Source organism: Aedes aegypti, chromosome 2 (genome assembly GCF_002204515.2).
Source record: "Aedes aegypti strain LVP_AGWG chromosome 2, AaegL5.0 Primary Assembly, whole genome shotgun sequence".
NCBI classification, from domain to species: Eukaryota; Metazoa; Arthropoda; class Insecta; order Diptera; family Culicidae; genus Aedes; species Aedes aegypti.
The window spans coordinates 159,139,520-159,157,700 of NC_035108.1; the positions used below are offsets into that span (position 1 = coordinate 159,139,520).

Consider the following 18,181-nt stretch of genomic DNA (forward strand, 5'->3'; position numbering starts at 1 on the left):
GTAAAAACAACTCATTGAATTCAATTGTGTTTAATTTTATTCGCCCCTTGGCACCCCCCAAATTCGGGACTTCACATAAGGTTGGTATAGAAGGTATGCAATATTGAATTTTCAAACATTTTAAAATTTTGAAGCGCCCTAGTGTACACTTCTAACACATGTCAAGACAAGTTATTGCTGATTGCAAAGCCTTTAAAGCGGCTTACCTATAAGGAATTTTACAAAAGTTTGTTTGTTGTTTCGTCGTGAGTAAATATTTGGATATTCTTAAATAGCTTTTAACTCATACTAGAAAAAGTATTAGTAATCCATTGAATATATGGGAATTGATATGCTAATTCCTAGGGCAGTTACCCTGCCTTGACCTACTCCTTTTGAGTGAAGCCGTAGCGTACGCATGAACTTGTCGAATTCGACAGCTAAATACAGTTTTGCGGAAAGTTCTCATCCATTGGGACGAAACCCTAAATCCAATTATAGAGCCACAAGATTAAACTTTAATATTTCATTCGGCACGCCGCCATCGGTAGCTAGCCTTGCCGGATAGTCGTAATTTTGAATTCATTATACCAAACCACTACTGACTGGCTGTGCGCGTTAGCCCCTTCCTCTATCACTCTCCTCAGTCACAAGTGGGCAGATTTCCAATAAAGGAAAATTCCCTCACATGTGGTGCCAATATCAAGGACAACAACGAAGAAATGGTATGGTATGCAAGGGTAAGGTGTTGCTGAGTGGTCAAGATTTTCGTGCTGGTGTGGCGTTCCTCTCTTCGACCCAAAACGTGAAGGCAATAACACTCGAGATCAGATTTTCAATCTTGTTTTCGTGATGGAATTGTAACAAGAGATTTGAGTGGTTCTGGTGGTGGGATTTTCGATTGTTTGACTTTACAGTTTACCGTTGAAGGTTGTAGGATTGTAGGTTACGTGATGTATTGAGTAGTTATTTTATGTGTTTCACTTTTATTTGCAGGTTCATGATTGGCCACTACGTAACGGTGCACGGAGATGTGATAGCTCACGTGAACATCAGTCACGTCATGGTGGAGGATGGCGGCGAGTATTCGTGCATAGCAGAGAACCGAGCTGGGAAAACGTCCCATTCGGCACGGTTAAACATCTATGGTAAGAGATTCGCTTAAATTTAAGCAATTTGCAAAGTTTCATTATTCGTGCATGTTGATTGAACAGGACTGCCGTACATTCGCCTGATACCCAAGGTGACCGCAGTGGCCGGACAAACGCTGTACCTGAAATGTCCGGTCGCGGGTTATCCCATCGAGGAGATTCATTGGGAACGAGGTGGACGAGAGCTGCCAGAGGATATGCGCCAGAAGGTGCAAACAGATGGAACGCTGGAGATCAAAGAGGTGCAAAAATCTCTGGATTCGGGCGTCTACACTTGCTGGGCACGAAACAAACAGGGACACAGTGCCCGACGGAGCGGTGAAGTTACTGTGATAGGTTAGTTGGTGAACTGAATGGGGGTCTTCCATTAATGTATTTTTAGAGCTGACAGATTGGCGGATATAGTATTCAAACAGGCGTGCACAACGTGGATTTAATTGATGGAACAGCTAATAGGATAGGTGTAAGGGTATCTGGGGTATTGTGCAAATCGACTTTTTTGGGTTTCCATGAATATTTTGGAAAATTTGAAACATTTTCCGTGGAATTTTTCTTGACATATCGTATGTTGAGAATCCTTACTATCAGTCCCTTATGAAAAAAAAATATTTCCAATTACTACACAAATAGCCTAAAAAATCACTCTGGGTCGTTTCACCTCAAGGGTACATATTACCCCAGATTCCCATACCAAATATGGATGCAATGTGTCAACAGTGCGTTAAGTATTAGCTACTAGTTTTTATCGCAAATTTGCGAAATTCTTATAAAATTAACTAAAATTCTATTATAGCAACAATACGTATTCAGAATTCGCTATAAAAGTGTACCAATTATGGATCATCAATTATTTGCACAAAATACCTCATATGAGCTGTGCCCTTTTCTAAATCAACTACTTTGACACAAACATAAATGATTGGTTTCTTAAATCAATCTTTATCAAGTAATTTTATCATGAAAAATATATGGAACAATCTTTGGAGTCCACCAAAACACAGATAATTGCAAAGATCAAATCAGGTATACCCAATAGTATTGTCTATAATACAAAAAAAAAACTCCTAAGTTATTCTACAGATGATTTTTCCAAGAGCTTCATTCAGGAATCCTTATCCTATAAAGTCTTTCAAGACATTCCTGTAAAAATTCCAGGGATTTCTTCATATTTTCTCCAGGAATTTTAGAAAATAAAACAAGAACTTGACTAGTAATTCAGGCATTATGTATTGCTTCAACTTTTTCATAAAATGCAATGAATTTGGCAAACATGTGTAATAAGCATTTCTTCAGGAATATATATCAGAGAGCCCTCTTGAAATTGCTTCATGTAATCTTCAAGGATTTATCCATGAAGCTTATGGAGAGCTTCCCATGTGCATAATATCTTTTAAAAAAATAACTCTGGTTTTCTTTTTTCCAATATATATAACAAATTGCAAGGATTACTCCAAATAATTATATTGGTGTCAAAATGTATTCCTCAAGAATCTTCTTAAAAACAGTACTCGATAGTTTTTGTTCACAGTATGGCCCAGACTGTCAGAGTGTCAGACTCGTTAGTGGCACACCTGGTGGCAAAATTTAGAATCTCGTGGCTCTAATAAAGATAGCTCTGAACAACTTTGCCGAAGACATCATCTGTCTAAGTGAACAGGTTACTGAGACATCTGCAAAACAAAAGTTTCATGCAATTCCTTGATCTCTTAAACAACTTTGTCAAAGATGTTTTCTCTATATTCAATCAAGATCGTGAGGTATTTCACGCTGAATATGAAAAACCAAGGGTGTTATACAAAATAAAACACGCGACTACTCGCGTTACAAAAAATCGCGCGACAGCCGAAAGGTTCAAAAATACCTTTCCACAATTCCTCCAAGGTGATTTTCAAAGAATGTTGTAGGGATTGTATTATTCCAATAAATCTCCCAAAGATTTTATAGAATCTGATTCAATATTTAGTTATTGCTTCAGGAATTCCTACATTTTCTTCAGAAATAATTCCACCACAAGTTTTTTAAGCGATTTCAGGGATTTGTCCAAGCGTTTTTAGGAACATTTGAACAGTATTGACTTAACGGATTCCCGTCTTAAGGATTCCTTGAGGAGTTTTATCATAAATTCGGTTTTTCATCTACTTAGAAAAATCTCATTGAATTTCACCAAGAAATGGTTCAAATATTCCTCCAGGAATTTCTTCATAATATGTCCAAGAGCTTTTTCCAAAGAATTGTGGATTCTAGGAATTTTAATTCAAGGAATTTGAATTTTTTCAATAGTTGAAAAAAGTACATTTATAAAATCTACTGTACCTTTGATCAAGAATTTCACCAAGTTATTTCTCCAAGCTATAAAGTGGATTCAACTATGATTTTTTAAAACTATTTCGCCTACGATAATTAGTTTTTTTTTCGAGTCTAGAGATTTATAAATTATTCCAGCATTTTTTCAGGAATTCTTCCAGTGGCCCATTTGAAGAACACTTCAATAATAATTCTTGGAATGCTCTAGAAGTTACTCCTAAAAATCGTACAGGTATTCGTACAAAAACCTGAAAACCAATCTTCTTGGAATATCTCCAGCAATTTCATTATGAGTTTCTGCAGATTTTTCTCCAAATATTTATGCAAGAACCATTCTATTTACCGCATAAGTTCCTTCACGATCAACGCTCCGTCATCGTCATCATCGAACCTTCAAAAGCAGTTTTTCTGTTCAAAACTGAAAATTATTCGATGAAAGTGTGTTCACTGTGTTTCGGTTGGAGAATAGAGTACAGTGAACACATTTTCCTGTAAACATTCTTGATTTTGAACGAAAAAACTGCTTTTCAAAATTCCGAAATCAATGACGGATCCTGCTCCCTTCAAGGATTCTAAGTGGAACGAAATCCTTCATTGATTCCATCAGAAATTTAATAAGAGAGTTCTCTATGATTTAATTCAAAGGATTCTCCAAGTAATGTTTGAATTAATGATCTAGAGATTTTTTTACACGATCCGTACCGTAAAAAATATATTCAGGGATTCGTCCAAAAACTGATTAATATCCCCAGATCACCCAGAAAATTCTCCTAGAATACTGCCGATAATCCCACCACGTATTAGTTCAGAAACTTCTCCTTGGAAAATTCCTCAAAAATAGTTCTTGTTTTGATGGAGTTTTCTAGTGATTTCTGAAATCTATTATAATTTATTAAAATAATTCTTGGGAAATTTATTCTTAAACTCTGTCTAGAAATTTCAAAAGGATTTGTTTGAAGAATTTTACTACGAATTCTTAATAATAATTTTTTTGAAGTTTCATAATTTTCTGCTAGATATATTCATGGACTGCTCAACATTATCTTTTTTAAAGAATTCAGAAAGATATCATTTTTGAATTTCATTCAGAGTTACCGAGTGTTCAAGGGTGCATCCAAAGATTTTTCCGAAATACATTTTTTTAAGGATTATTGCAATCGAGACTTAATAATAAACAATAAAAATAAAAAGAAATATAAAAATAAACACGGAAAAATACCGAAAAAATACGTAAGAAAGGCTAAAAATACCTACTAGGTCTATATAATCAGTTTGAGATCCATTTTCTCATCAAACAATACATGTTGAACGAAATTTGGAATAAAAAATATTTTGCTCCGATATAACGTAACCTCGATATAACGTAACGAAAATAAAAATCGAGTTACGTTATATCGAGGTATTACTGTATCTATAAAAATTTCTGAAAAATGTTTTAAGCAATTTTGATAGAAATTGCCGGAAATGTTTATAGAGATTCCTGAAAATTTCTCAAGTCTAATTATAGATGATGCGTACTGGATGGATCTCCAGTAAAAGAAAAATATAAATCGTTAATATATTATACAAGTATGATATTATTTTGGAAAATAAGTGTAAATTAAGGTCCTTTTTTCAATTTGATATTTATGGATCAATTTTTTAATATATTATAAAATCTGTCATTTTTATGTGTTTGAAGTGATTATTACTTGTAGTTATAAATGAGTTGTTTTGTAAATAGGGTCTCCTGTGCCGTTGGAGCCGACCTTCTGATACCTGGTACAAGGGCTCCAGTAAAAATCACTGCAGTAATTGAAGTAAACTTGTAGGGATGATTTGATTGACATATATCTGATAAATGATTTCTAGAATCTGTTAAAAAAAAATGTATGGAGATAACCTAAAAAGAAATGTATAAAAAATCACTTTGGAATCTTCGTACGAATCGAAAAAAACTTGAATCGATTTTATATTCAATTTTTGAAAGAATCTCAAAACAAATAGTCGGGAAAATTATTTGGAGCTTTTTTTTAAATTTATGTAGAATTAACTCGAACTATTCAAATAAAAATTGGTGGAGAAATCATTGAAAGGTCTTCCTTTTTTTGTGAGCAATTTCTGATGACTTCTTGGGAAATTCATGTGGATATCTCAGAAGAAATTTCTGGATTAATTTCATTCAGATCTTCAGGAGATTTTTGAATTGTGCTGGTTAGAGATGGGCAACTGATTCACGAATCATACAAAAGGTCGTGAATCACTAGCACTGCAATTAGTGAAAGGTCAGCTCCAAAATACCATGGAATCTGGGTCTGGCGGAAAACTTTATTAACTGCCACGCTACTGTGAGAAAAAAACGTAGACGCAGTGACCCCAAAACAGCGTTACACGGGCTTTTAAAAAATCACAACTTTACAAATATTTGTCAAAATGCTGAAAATTTCCTAACGAAAACATTGTGGTCAAACGCTTATAGAAAAATATCACTTGTGGTTGTAGCAAGGTAGACGGTCCGAAGGGGGCTGAGCGAAGATGGTTAACCCTTCGATAGAAAAATAGCTCAGAGAAACAGAAATAAAGGGCTTCCATTAAAAAATCGCCCAAAAATTTTCAAAAAATCATGCCTTTACGATGAACAAACCGATTTGATTTTCTTTTACCATTTGAATGCATGAAGTTATGTCTTTAATAGAAAAAATATTGCACATAGACCTAGTAAGGGGTATGTACTATTTCTTGGTCTCATTTGCCTGTAAATCAATATTAAAATTCATGGTAGAATTCAAGTTATTAAACTTGAATAGAGACATACATTTTTTAAAACACTCAAAATTAATTTTACCTAAAAAGTAAGGAAACCCCTTTTTTCTCGTGTTTGTTTGTAGCTCAAAATTCAATGCAATTACATGTAGTTTCTGTTTTAAGATAAATTTAATTGTTGAAACCAAGTAAAGCTATTTGAATAGGAATAGAAATTTCTGATTACACTCAAAATTTATTTTACCTAAAAACTGCAAAACCCCTATTCTATGAGTCTGTTTTTGTGTAATTTGAAATCCAAAGCAATGACAAGTAGTTTTTTGTGCATGCACTTGCTTATACAAGTTAAGTGAACACGTTTGAGAAGAAACGGACATTTTCTTTTAACACTTCAAATTTATTTAACCTACAAAACTACGAGAAACCCTATCTCATGAGCACGTTTGCCTGAAAATCAAAATTCTAAGCCATGACATGTACATTTTTCGGAATAGATTTGCTTATAGAAGTTAGATGAATATGTTTAAGTAGAAATATAAGTTTCTGACTTCACTCAAAATTTATTTTACCCAAGAAACTACGTAAAATCTTGTTCAATAAACACATATGCTTGTAAATAAAAACTGAGCATCCATAGTATGTTATTTTTTCAACATAAAATAATTGTAGAAGTGAAGTTAATATGTTTGAAAAGTAATACAAATTTTTGGTTACGCTGAAAATTTATTTTACCCGAAAAACTACGTGAAAACTAGTCCAACAGACATTTATGCTTGTAAAGAAATAATCAAAGCGAAAATATTTTATAGTTTCAGTCGGCTGCTTGGGCACGTCAGGAGTTAATCATCAATATTAACCTCCTTTTTCCCTAGCTCTAGGCTGAAGCTGCGTAGTGTCAGTAGCGGTTGTTTCAACTGGCTAAGAATTAACACTACGGACTGCCTGTTCCGGTGGTAAAAGTTCACCTCTCAGGTGACCCCTAATTCATGGTGTACCGTGCGTACCGTGCCTAGGAATGAATGGTTAGGGGGGTCTAAATAAAACCTAACCGCTAACGGAGCCTGTGGGGTACCAGGGCGCCCTCCACAGTATAGAGTCCTTCCTGTGCTACCCGGAGCAATGGTGCAGGTGACCTTATGTTTCTCCGAGGTAATCGGCTGCCCTTCTTCAGTCTCTATCTTGAGGCTTAATAAGGGTGGAATTATGAATATGTTGACATTTAAATTAAATTATCACCTATATGGATTCTCATTATGCGTTTTACACAGTGTATTCTGTGCTGTTTCGCCTTTGGCGACTTTAAATTGATACCGATCTGGTTTTTCCGTTGCTGGTCTTTGTCGTGCTGAGATTACAAAAAGGTTAATCCTACCTAGTTTGGGTAGTGGCTACGGTTAGGTTAGCTCAGATCAATCTTCAGCATTATAGAACAGCAACGATCAATCTTTGCAGACTCATGCAAAATGGTGCAGCCCAAGTGGCGCTAGTTCAAGAACCCTACTTTCGCAGAGGGAACTTTTATCTAGGTAACCTTGTGGACCCAGTTTTTGCTACTTTCAGTAAACTTGAAATGGCAAACTCGCGCTCCATGCCCTGCGCATGCGTGCTCGTTAATAAAGCAATCGTTGCTACACTGATTTCTGAGTTAACTACCAGAGATGTATGCGCTGTCACAATCGATGTTTCTGTTGGTGACCTCAACAGGAAATACGTCTATTGTTCGGTATATTTATTATCCCCAACGGATGACTTCAAACGAGTTGTCGTACACTGCGTAACAAAACGCCTTCCGCTGAATGTGGGCAGAGATGCCAGTGCTCATCATATCAGCTGGAGCAGCTCAGATATCAATTTGAAAGGCTCAGTCTGATGGAATACTTAAGGCTAAGTAGCCCGTCATTCGTTTTGGGAACAATGATGAATTTTCAGCTTGCATTTCAAAGTGATAAAACTCAGCCTTGATAGTTTATATTGGCTTGAAAAAGTATCACCGTACGCGCTAACATGCATAAAGTATGCTGATACTTTTTCAGATGTCTCAGTGCAAAACCAACTGATTTTCTTTGATTTGAAATAGTGAGACGAATTAGCAACAATCATCAACGACACGTACACATTTTAATGACGACCTACTTCGCCTTAAGTAGTACAGATTTTGGATTACTTAACATAGGCAATCTCCCAACCTTCATGGTATCTAATAGAGAAGAAGTGTTAGCAGGGCTGGTAGCAAGTCACTTTTTAGTGACTTGGTCACTTTTTTCGACCTGGTCACTTAAAAGTCACTATTTCCAACAAAAAGTCACTAAAGTCACTTTTTTCAGAAAAATGGTCACTAAAGTCACTATTTTCGTGATCTGCTGAAAATTAAATTCAAGGCTGGTGGAACTTTTCAAACTTCATCAAAAAGAAATTGATATTTGTAATATCAAATATAGTGTGATTGGGAAACGAAAGTGTCAAGAAAATAGGGAATCCTAGCTAGCTTTATGGAAGAATTTAGGTGAATATTTCGTAAACATTTCCCATAAAAAATGGCAATTTTTTTTCTGAGCAATTTTTTGTAGGAGATTCTGGCAAAACTTAGGGCAACTTCACCGGTGGACCAAATCACAGGTTTGGTTCAAATTTTTGGACCTTAGTAAAGAATTGAGCTTGAACCGATGTTGCAAATGAAGTTCCAATTTTATTTTATATCAGTTTTCAGGTCTATTTTCTGGAACAGGCTAGCAGCCTGGTATATTTTATGTCGGATTTGAACCAAGATTTGAGCTGTTTGATTTAAAAAGGAAAGCAAACATCAAGCTATTTTTCCGGGGAATCAAATAATTTCTACGAGAATACATCTAAAGATTCCTCAACGAAGTTCTCCAACAGAGCACTCCAGGAGCTCTTCCAGAAATTCTACCGAAGTTGTTCCGATGTGTCTAACACAACTTCCACCAGGAACTAATCTATGGATTCCCACCACTAGTTTCTTCTTGGATTTATTACGGGGACCTCTTTCAAGAATTCATCTGCGGATTCGCTACAGCAAAACCTCCGGGGGTTTCCTCCAGGAATTTCTTCGGGTATTTCCATCAAAAATTTCTTCGTAGATTTCGTCCAGAAATTCTTCCAGGAATTTCCTTCAGAAAATCTCGTAAGGATTTCCGCCAGGAATTCTAAGAATTTGTTTCTAAGAAATCCTTCGGGAATTTTCTCCAGAAGTTTCTCAGAGGATAATTTATCCGAGGATTTTCCCAGGAGGAGGATTTTGTCCAGAAATTCCTCTGGAGATTTCCTCCAGAAGAAAGCAAATTTAAACCGTTTATAGTGATATCAGTGGCGATTTCCATGCGTCAAATATACTGTTAATACATTTTAGCAACACATATGCGGTTTCAATCGTTTACTGTTTGTTTACAATGTAAGTACTAGATACCCCCATTGATTTGACCGCTTTTATTCTAAATTAATGATTAAACAGTCATTTAGCTCATGGAATGCAATGAAGTCAAATGGAACGTTGTGAAACGAAACGCTGAATCAAAACAAAACAGCCAGAAGACTAAACAGAAACACGGTTTTAAGTATTCAATTTCAAATGGTTTGCATGAGGTACCGTCCAAATTAGCGGGGGTGCACGGTATGCAAAATTAGTCATTTTCAGGGTCGTAGAACATATAAATCCTGTAACCTCACAAGTTTTACGATATGATTGTTTTCAGAAATTCATTTATTGGAACGTTCAGTTTAATTGTAGATATTAGTGTTATAAGTGTTTACTCAGAAGAAAGGGTTTTAATTTTACAGAAATTCTGCCACAAATTTTACCATTGTTTCAGTTTTTCTGCTTGTTTTTAATATTTGATAGGCAAGGATTTTTTTTTTCAGAATGTTCTGAAATTCATCCACTTTTTATGAATAAGTTAAATCTTAAATGTACCATCTTTCTGAGCAATCAAGGCTTATCCTGGACAGACAAATGTTAAGAAACATTTCCAGCCATTACTGCTATTCTCTACATTCTAAAATTACACAATATGTGCATTCGTAAATATCAATATAGAACGTATTTTCCTTTCTGGTTTATTTTATGACTAATACTTCTGGTTTTGAAGTCACTTTAAGGTCACTTTTTGGTCACTATTTGGTCACTATTTTGATCATTTTGGTCACTAAAGTCACTATTATTTTGGTCTTTGATTGCTACCAGCCCTGTGTTAGACATAACGTTCTGTTCGAATAGAATCACGAGTTGACGAATTGGCATGTATCAGATGAGGAATCATTATCTGATCGTCGTTACATCTTCTTTGAGCATTCAAATGTAACTGCGCAGACTTTGCGTTTTAGGAACCCCCGGTCAACAAACTGGGAACTCTATATTGAATTGGTTGCGACCAAATTCCATGGATATTCTCCGTCCATTGAAAATCCATGTGATCTGGATGATGCCTCTGCGGTCTGCAAAGACTACATGGTGGAATTCCGATCTGACTAGACTCAGGAAACAATGTAGAAGGAGTTGGAACAGACGCCGTTCAGCTGGATCAGAGTCGTTCAAGTCGGCTCGCAAGGCTTACAAGAAGGCTGTAAAGTTTATCCCGATAGGAGGACGTGCGTCGTATGAAGAAGCGAAGAGTTTTAGACCAATCAGTCTGACCTCTTTTCTTTTGAAATTGTGTTTTCTTGGATATTGAGGGTGCCTTTGATAACGTGTCTTTCGATGCCATATTGGAAGCTGCACGGAACCATGAGCTACCTACAATAATTACCAATTGGATTCATCAAATGCTCAAAAAGCGACATCCCTTCTCGACGATTCAAAAATTGAGTGTTTGCGGATGCCCCCAAGGGGGAGTCTGATCACCACTTTTGTGGAATTTCGTAGCAGATACGCTATTGAGGCAACTCAATAATAGCGGTTTTCCAACTTATGGATTTGCCGACGACTATCTAGCTTTGGTAGCAATAAATTCTTTATGTCGAAACTTCAGCAACATACTTCTGCAACGAATTTTAAGTCGAAAAAAAAACTACATGTAAATGTATTGAATTTTGAGCTACAGGTGAAAAAAGGTTTTTCCTTAGTTATTAGGTATAATAAATTTTGAGTGTTTTCAAAAATGTATATCTCTATTAAATTTTAATAACTTGACTTTTACAATTAATTTTATGAAGAAAAAAACTACTCTTCATCAATTTGAATTTTGATTTACGGGCAAACGGGTCCACGAGATAGGGCACACCCCTTAAAAAATCTTACTACGACTATGTGCAAAATTGTTTTTCCCCGAAGGATATAACTTTAAGCATTCAAATGTTAAAAATAAAATCAAAAATTGGTTTGTTCATCATAAAGTCTATGATTTTTTGAAAATATTAAACAATTTTTAGTGGCAACCCTTTATTCCTTTTTTTTTCTTATCTACGAGCATGTTTAGTGTTTGTCTATTTAAGATCTACACTAGATGTGTCGAATCGTGAAGCAAAATCGAAAAATTGGTTGCATAGCGGCACCGAAATATTTTTTTTAGGTTTGGTAAACATTTCAAATGGCAGCTCCGCATTCTCCATTTGTCTTGCTACAACTATGTTTGATATTTTTCCCTGCAATGCTAGTCTTGAAGGTTTCCAACGGTGAAATAAAATTATAATATTTTTGTCTGATGCCTGAGATATGAGCTCTGAACCATTGTAACGCTCTTTTTATAGGAATACATATTTTCACACCCCGTTCGGACTGTTCCTTGCTATGACTATGTAGAATATTTTTATTTATTAGCTAAAGAGTCCAGCTTTATGACTGTGAGAGAAGATTTGAAATCGAACGACTTGTTTAAGAGAAATGTCTGTTCAAAAATCTGTTATGACATTTTTTTATTTCCAAGCCATGACCAACATCCGTTCCAAGATTGAGCAGTAGTGCGAATCCAAGAGCAAATTTTTACTATTTATACTAACGGGCTGATTTTTTAACATGTTGAGATTATTACTAGAGAATGTTATTTTCAATAGAAGGCGTGCGACTTTAACAGAGTCGCTTTTCTCATCATCATCAGACGAGGCTCTCTTGGTTTGGTATAAAGCTATTTGGCATTATTCCGTTAAACATAATGCCACATATCGTTTTTTTATTGTTGGGATGCAAAAACATATGTGAACTATTGAAACAATCACACATTGGTAAAATCGAAATGTGATAAACCCACATACCAATCTGTCAGCTCATGCTAACAAACATTGTAAAATTTCAGTACCACCGAAGCTGAATCCGTTCCACTCGTCGATCCTGTCGTTGAACGTCGGTGACCGTGCCTCGATAACATGCTCCGTAATCAAGGGAGATATCCCACTTACCATCAACTGGCGCAAAGACGGCCGTCCAATCGATCCCAGCCAGCGAATGTCCGTCACCCAAGTGGACCAGTACAACTCGATCCTGGTCATCGAGAACCTGTCCGCCGACCACACCGGAAACTATTCCTGCGTCGTGCGCAACACTGCGTCCGAAACTGAGGGCAGCCAGTCACTGCTCGTCAACGGTAACCGTGTCGTGCTAATACCAAATAATACTCACGTGTTTTTTTTCTTTTTCTTTTCTCTTTCCGTTTCCGTTAAACTCTACCACACCACTACCACTTCTACTACCACTACTACTACTACTACTAAACTACCACTACTGTGCCTGTACGGTGGGAACAAATTGTAAAAACCAAAAACACTATGAACAAACCGCGAACACATCCATTACGTTCAGTTCCTCCCAATATCGAGCCTTTCTCCTTCCAAGACGGCCTGGCCGAGGGCATGCGAACCCGTACCGTATGTGGTGTATCCAAAGGTGACCAGCCAATGTCTTTCAAGTGGCTCAAAGATGGTGACCCGCTATCCTCTATGCTCGGTGCCAACGTGTCCACTCTCGATCAGTATTCGTCCCTCCTCAATATTCCCTCCCTATCAGCGGCACACTCCGGTGATTACACGTGCGTCGCCAGCAATCCAGCGGCCGAGGTGAAGTTCACTGCGTCGTTACAGGTAAAAGGTAAAGTAAAGTCATGCCACTGTTTGCAACACTGCACCCGTTCCTGCATTCGTTTCTTTCAAAATCTTACGATGCATACATATATCTTTATACGCGCAATTATAACCACCATTGTGTGTCCCTTCCCAGTTGCTTTGGCACGCAGTGGGTTTGCGGCCGATCACCAGGTAATTGTTTTCTGCACCACCTCTTTCTTTGTTTTCTCTTTCATTTCTTTTCTCTTCCAGTCTTTCGTTGCCCTTTCCGGTGAAGATCTCCATCACTGCAAACTGTCCTATCCTTCAGTCTACTCGTTCCTTACAATTTCAATAAAAGACGAATCTTCCAGAGATTCAGGAACCAGTGGATCATGCTTGATCTTTCTTCATTTCACTTTCCCCTTTCCTTCTTCCTCACTATGTCCTTCAACTGTCTTCTATTGCCTATTCCGAAGTCTTTTCCTCACTGTACACCGTTATTTCTCTTTTGTTCATGTTCGTTTTTCGTTGTTTTCGTCGGTAGAGCTCGCATGCCGTAGACGTTGAATTCAAAGTAGTTGTAGAGCAATGAAGTTGCTTTCACTCTCTATTTTTCCCACTTTTACTCCCCCGACAAAGCTGTGTTCTCAATCGGAATGAAAATATTTCCACAAACAAATCTCTGTTTCAATTGCCGTTTCTTCTAGAAACGGTACAGCGGTTCTTCTTGTGGCATAGCCATGAAATCCACGAAAGAATTCGCTTGTGAATATCACCCTGGATATAAGATTAAGCCCCAACCCAACCCTATATATAATAAAGCCTTGCTTGAATATCGATATTTGACTAAAGCTTTATTGCTTCACTGTTACCACTTTTGTTCAAAAGTTTGGTTCTATGAGTTTGTCGTTTTGAACGTACTATTTATGCGTTAAGTTCTTTCAGTTAATTACTGTTTGAGTTCGATTTGGACAGAAGGCTTCCGCAAACCCCACTCACAAACGCTAGTGTTTACTCTCTTTCTATGAATATAAATAATACACACATTCCCCCCATTCAATGCCTCTTATGATTTTAATCTCGCATCTGTTCCTCGACCCATTCAACTTCCCCAGTATACCTTCCTGCGCAATCAGTATCAGAACCAATCATTATCAACATCAAACGATTAAATAATAATAGCTTGAATACTGCTTGTGGCAATTGTAGAATATATTTTTATTTTGAACCGATCGAAACATCTGTCCGCTTTGATGCACAATTATCCAGCATAAAACACCCACATTGAATATCTTCCTGATCAGCAGAAACGAATAAAACCTAAATGAAACATTAAGATGATATCACAACATAGAAATTTATGATGAATAAATTGTAGACAGCAATACATATTTCTCTTAAGCATTATCTGCGACACATCAGCTTCTTTGTATAAATTAAGTCTTCAATATGTTATGCTAAATCTAATTTTGTGTAACACTAAATTTTTGTATTATAATAGTTATAATGTAATAAATGTCAGTTAAATTAATTATGTATTAAGCCTCCAAAAATGAATAAGTCTCAGCAAATTGTATATTAAACTTTTATGATTCTGCACACACTCAGATTGATTGAAGCTCCAATATTGTTTAAAGTTTGTAACGCGTCGTCTACAAATTACGTAACGCTCTAAAGAGAATAAAGATGACTCAAGCGTTACGGGTCATATAAAAAAATAACAATTACCATACAAAAAAAGCGTTACGGATGGGGGGATGAAATCAAAAATTCCCAATTTGTGTGTTACGTAACAAATGGATGCTGCCGATTTCAGACCACCTTCTCCGCCTTTCATATATGGTTCAAACTCATACTTTCAAATAATGTACGTTTTTAGAGTTTCTGTAGCACACCATTTTACATGTTAACTCCTCAAGCTTCATTTTTTATCACGAAAAAAAATTTAAATCGTGAAACATTTTTTGTTGCTTCATATCTTTGCGCCATGTTATCAAAAAACTCTTCCAGTATTATTATCCGTGACAATTGGTTTTGAAGATATTCTGATATTCTTTGGGAGAGCCGTATTTATACTACAAATATGTCAAATGCAAGCTTTCAATCCATATTATATGTGTAAAATATCGAAACTGAGCTATAACCATTTTTTCGCTTTGAAAATCCCGTTGGTCAATATAGGCCAACGGAACCAGTTTCGGCCAGAGATTTATCTACGGTTCCTAAATTGTCCAATCGCATTGATTTCTCATGAGAGTAGCCAAATTAGGAGTGCCCTGGCCAAATTAGGACAGGCATGGGAGTTAAAATTATAAGGAAAATGAAATGTTTTTCTTATGTTTTGAATCAATTTGGACGAGTAAATGAGTGTAGCTATATCATGTGAAGGGTATCTATTGAACACACAAGGTTTCATGCTGATTGTCTATGTAAAACGGTGTATAATCCCCTATTGCTACAACTGGCGTATGGCCAAAACCGGTGATTCTACCCTAATCAAAAAAATAAAATGTGCGCTATACAATGTCAGGTAACAAGGAGCTGTGCTGAAAAAAATAATTCAAATCGGTAAAGTATTCTCTGAAGATTACAAAATGATATTTGATAAATGATTTTCAAGATCTTTATTTGGCTAGCGTAGTATCAGAAATATAAATGCTCAAAAACGGTTGCACCAAATTGTATAATTTTTTCACAACAGGCTCTCATCCATGTATTTGAACAAATATCCGAACAAGATGAAAATTTTGAGGCTTGAGATTTTTACGTGAGTTATGGCTACGCGTCTATCCCCCAATAAATTTTAGGAATATCTCTGGATCTAGAAGACGAACCATCAATACAAACAGAAAAGAAGAGTTTTTTGAGAAGTTTTGAAAAATGGTGCAAAAATATTGTCAAACAAAAAAAGTTATAATGAATTGAATATTGTTTCGTGTTAAAAAAATATCGTTGCTAGTAGAGGGGTTATCCTTCATCCAGCCAACATACTTTAAACATGCAAAAAACACACTAAAATGTGCATAACGTTTTGGTTTCTCAATGGATTTTGTTGAAATTTTCAGAACTTCCAGAAAAACTTCTTTACTTTATGGTTCAGGAAGCTTAGGAAAACAGTCCTAGTGGTTCAGCAAAGTTGTTCAGCAGATCAAGGGCTGTCCGGCAGAAGCAAAGCTAATTGGGAATTGGGGGGACGGACCTGGTGTAGTGGTTAGAACACTCGCCTCTCACGCCGAGGACCTGGGATCGAATCCCATCCCCGACATAGTCACTTATGACGTGAAAAGTTATAGTGACGACTTCCTTCGGAAGGGAAGTAAAGCCGTTGGTCCCGAGATGAACTAGCCTAGGGCTAAAAATCTCGTTAATAAAGTCAAACCAACCAACTAATTGGGAATTTTTCCACTAGGTGGCGCTAGTAATAAATTTTCTTCTATCTTCTATATCTCAAGTCCCAGATGAGCTAGAAGGTTGGTGTCTTCGGCAAAGTTGTTAAGCAGATCAAGGGATGCCCAGCAGTGACAAAACTAATTGGAAATTTCTACGCTAGGTGGCGCTAGGAACAAATTTTATTCAGTCTTATGTATCCTGAGATCCTGATAAACCAGTCTTTGGCAAAGTAATTCAGCATATCAAAAGTTAAAAAGCGGATAAATGCTAGGTAGCTCCAGTTTGTCTTCGGAAAAGTTATTCACAGCCATTCACTTTTCGAAAATTTTGAATTCTCATATATCATGCTCGAGAATTTTGAAGCTTGTACCGTATGCAGTTTAACAGCCACAATACATGAGTTGGATCATCAATTTGTTTTATCTGCCTTTTTCCACTCAAAGCTTTATTTTTTATCTTTAAAAACGAGATTTTTAGCTATGGGCTAGTTCATCAACACCACTATACCAGGTCCGTCCCCACATGGAGGCCTTATTCTTTGTTTTTCTGCTAGAATTATAACGAACCTTTCTAATGTGAATAATAACATTGGGTATTGACAGACACTCAATGGGTCTTATGGTTGAGCAAGTGAGTTTTGCATCCGAATAGGGAGCCGGATCCTATTTTTGACACTTTTGATTCATTTCGGCAGTGGTTTTTTTTTTGAAAGCTACTGAGCTCATATTTGGACAGAATATCCGTCGGATTGAAGTGTTTCTAATTGCCAATGTGAATCATGCAAGTGCCCAAGTAGCTCTGCACCATATCATTCTTGAGTATTTCGAAGCAGATCTGAAATGATTTTGGGAGAACCTCATTATTGAGATTTGTGTTTACTGGTTGTTCAATAGATCAAGGACCACGATATTTATAGTTTCAGAGAATTTATCAATTTCAACAACATGATAAGCAAGAAGGGTGATTTTCGGCAAATCATTTTTAGTGGCTGAAATCTTCCTAATAAACTTGTTGAATATTTCTTGAAGTTATGAAATTTTCAAAATTTTCAAGAGTCGATGATCCTTAAGTCGGTATTAACAACATTTATTTACTGGAATTGTGTTAAAGGTTATTTATTTGAATAATCAAAATGCAAAGGGGTTCCTATACCAAAAGATTCGATACTCAACGCGTAATGCTTTGTATGGCAATTTCGTTTAATGAACTATTTCACGATATTGAAATATATGTTCACAAAAGTATTTTTAGTACCGGTTGTAAATAATGGAGAAAAATATAGATCCTCACAAATGTTTTTATATAAACAAAAGTTTTGATATTCGAGAAACTTGTAGTGAAATATCTTTCGAAAACGTATTTCTTAAGCTTTTTTGTCTGTAAATTATAATTAAAGGCTATGACATGTAGTTTTTGTCGACACGAATTTACTTGCAGAGGTTAAGCGAATGTTGCAGATTAGAAAGATATTTTTTGACTACACTCAAAATTGTTTTTACCAACAACACATCATAAACAACTTGTTTCCCGAGTTTGTTCATCGGTAAATAAAAACTCAAGACTATGACATGTAGTTTTTTCGGCATGAATTTACTTGTAGAAGTCAAGTGAACATTTTTGAGCATAAA

General features: G+C 36.2%; 1 protein-coding gene across 8 annotated transcripts in view; it reads left to right on the forward strand.

Moving 5' to 3' along the window:
- Positions 1 to 18,181, forward strand: part of LOC5577895 (Down syndrome cell adhesion molecule-like protein Dscam2) — a 574,667-nt gene that overhangs the window by 501,146 nt on the left and 55,340 nt on the right. For 5 of the 8 annotated variants that reach the window (XM_021842937.1, XM_021842943.1, XM_021842940.1 and 2 more), the window contains exons 9-11: positions 976 to 1,127; positions 1,194 to 1,466; positions 12,922 to 13,206. In XM_021842937.1, coding sequence (XP_021698629.1) covers positions 976 to 1,127; positions 1,194 to 1,466; positions 12,922 to 13,206 — 710 coding nt within the window. Of the gene's footprint in view, positions 1 to 975; positions 1,128 to 1,193; positions 1,467 to 12,418; positions 12,707 to 12,921; positions 13,207 to 18,181 lie in introns of all 8 variants that reach the window. The other 3 variants (XM_021842939.1, XM_021842944.1, XM_021842942.1) reach the window with 1 other exon arrangement.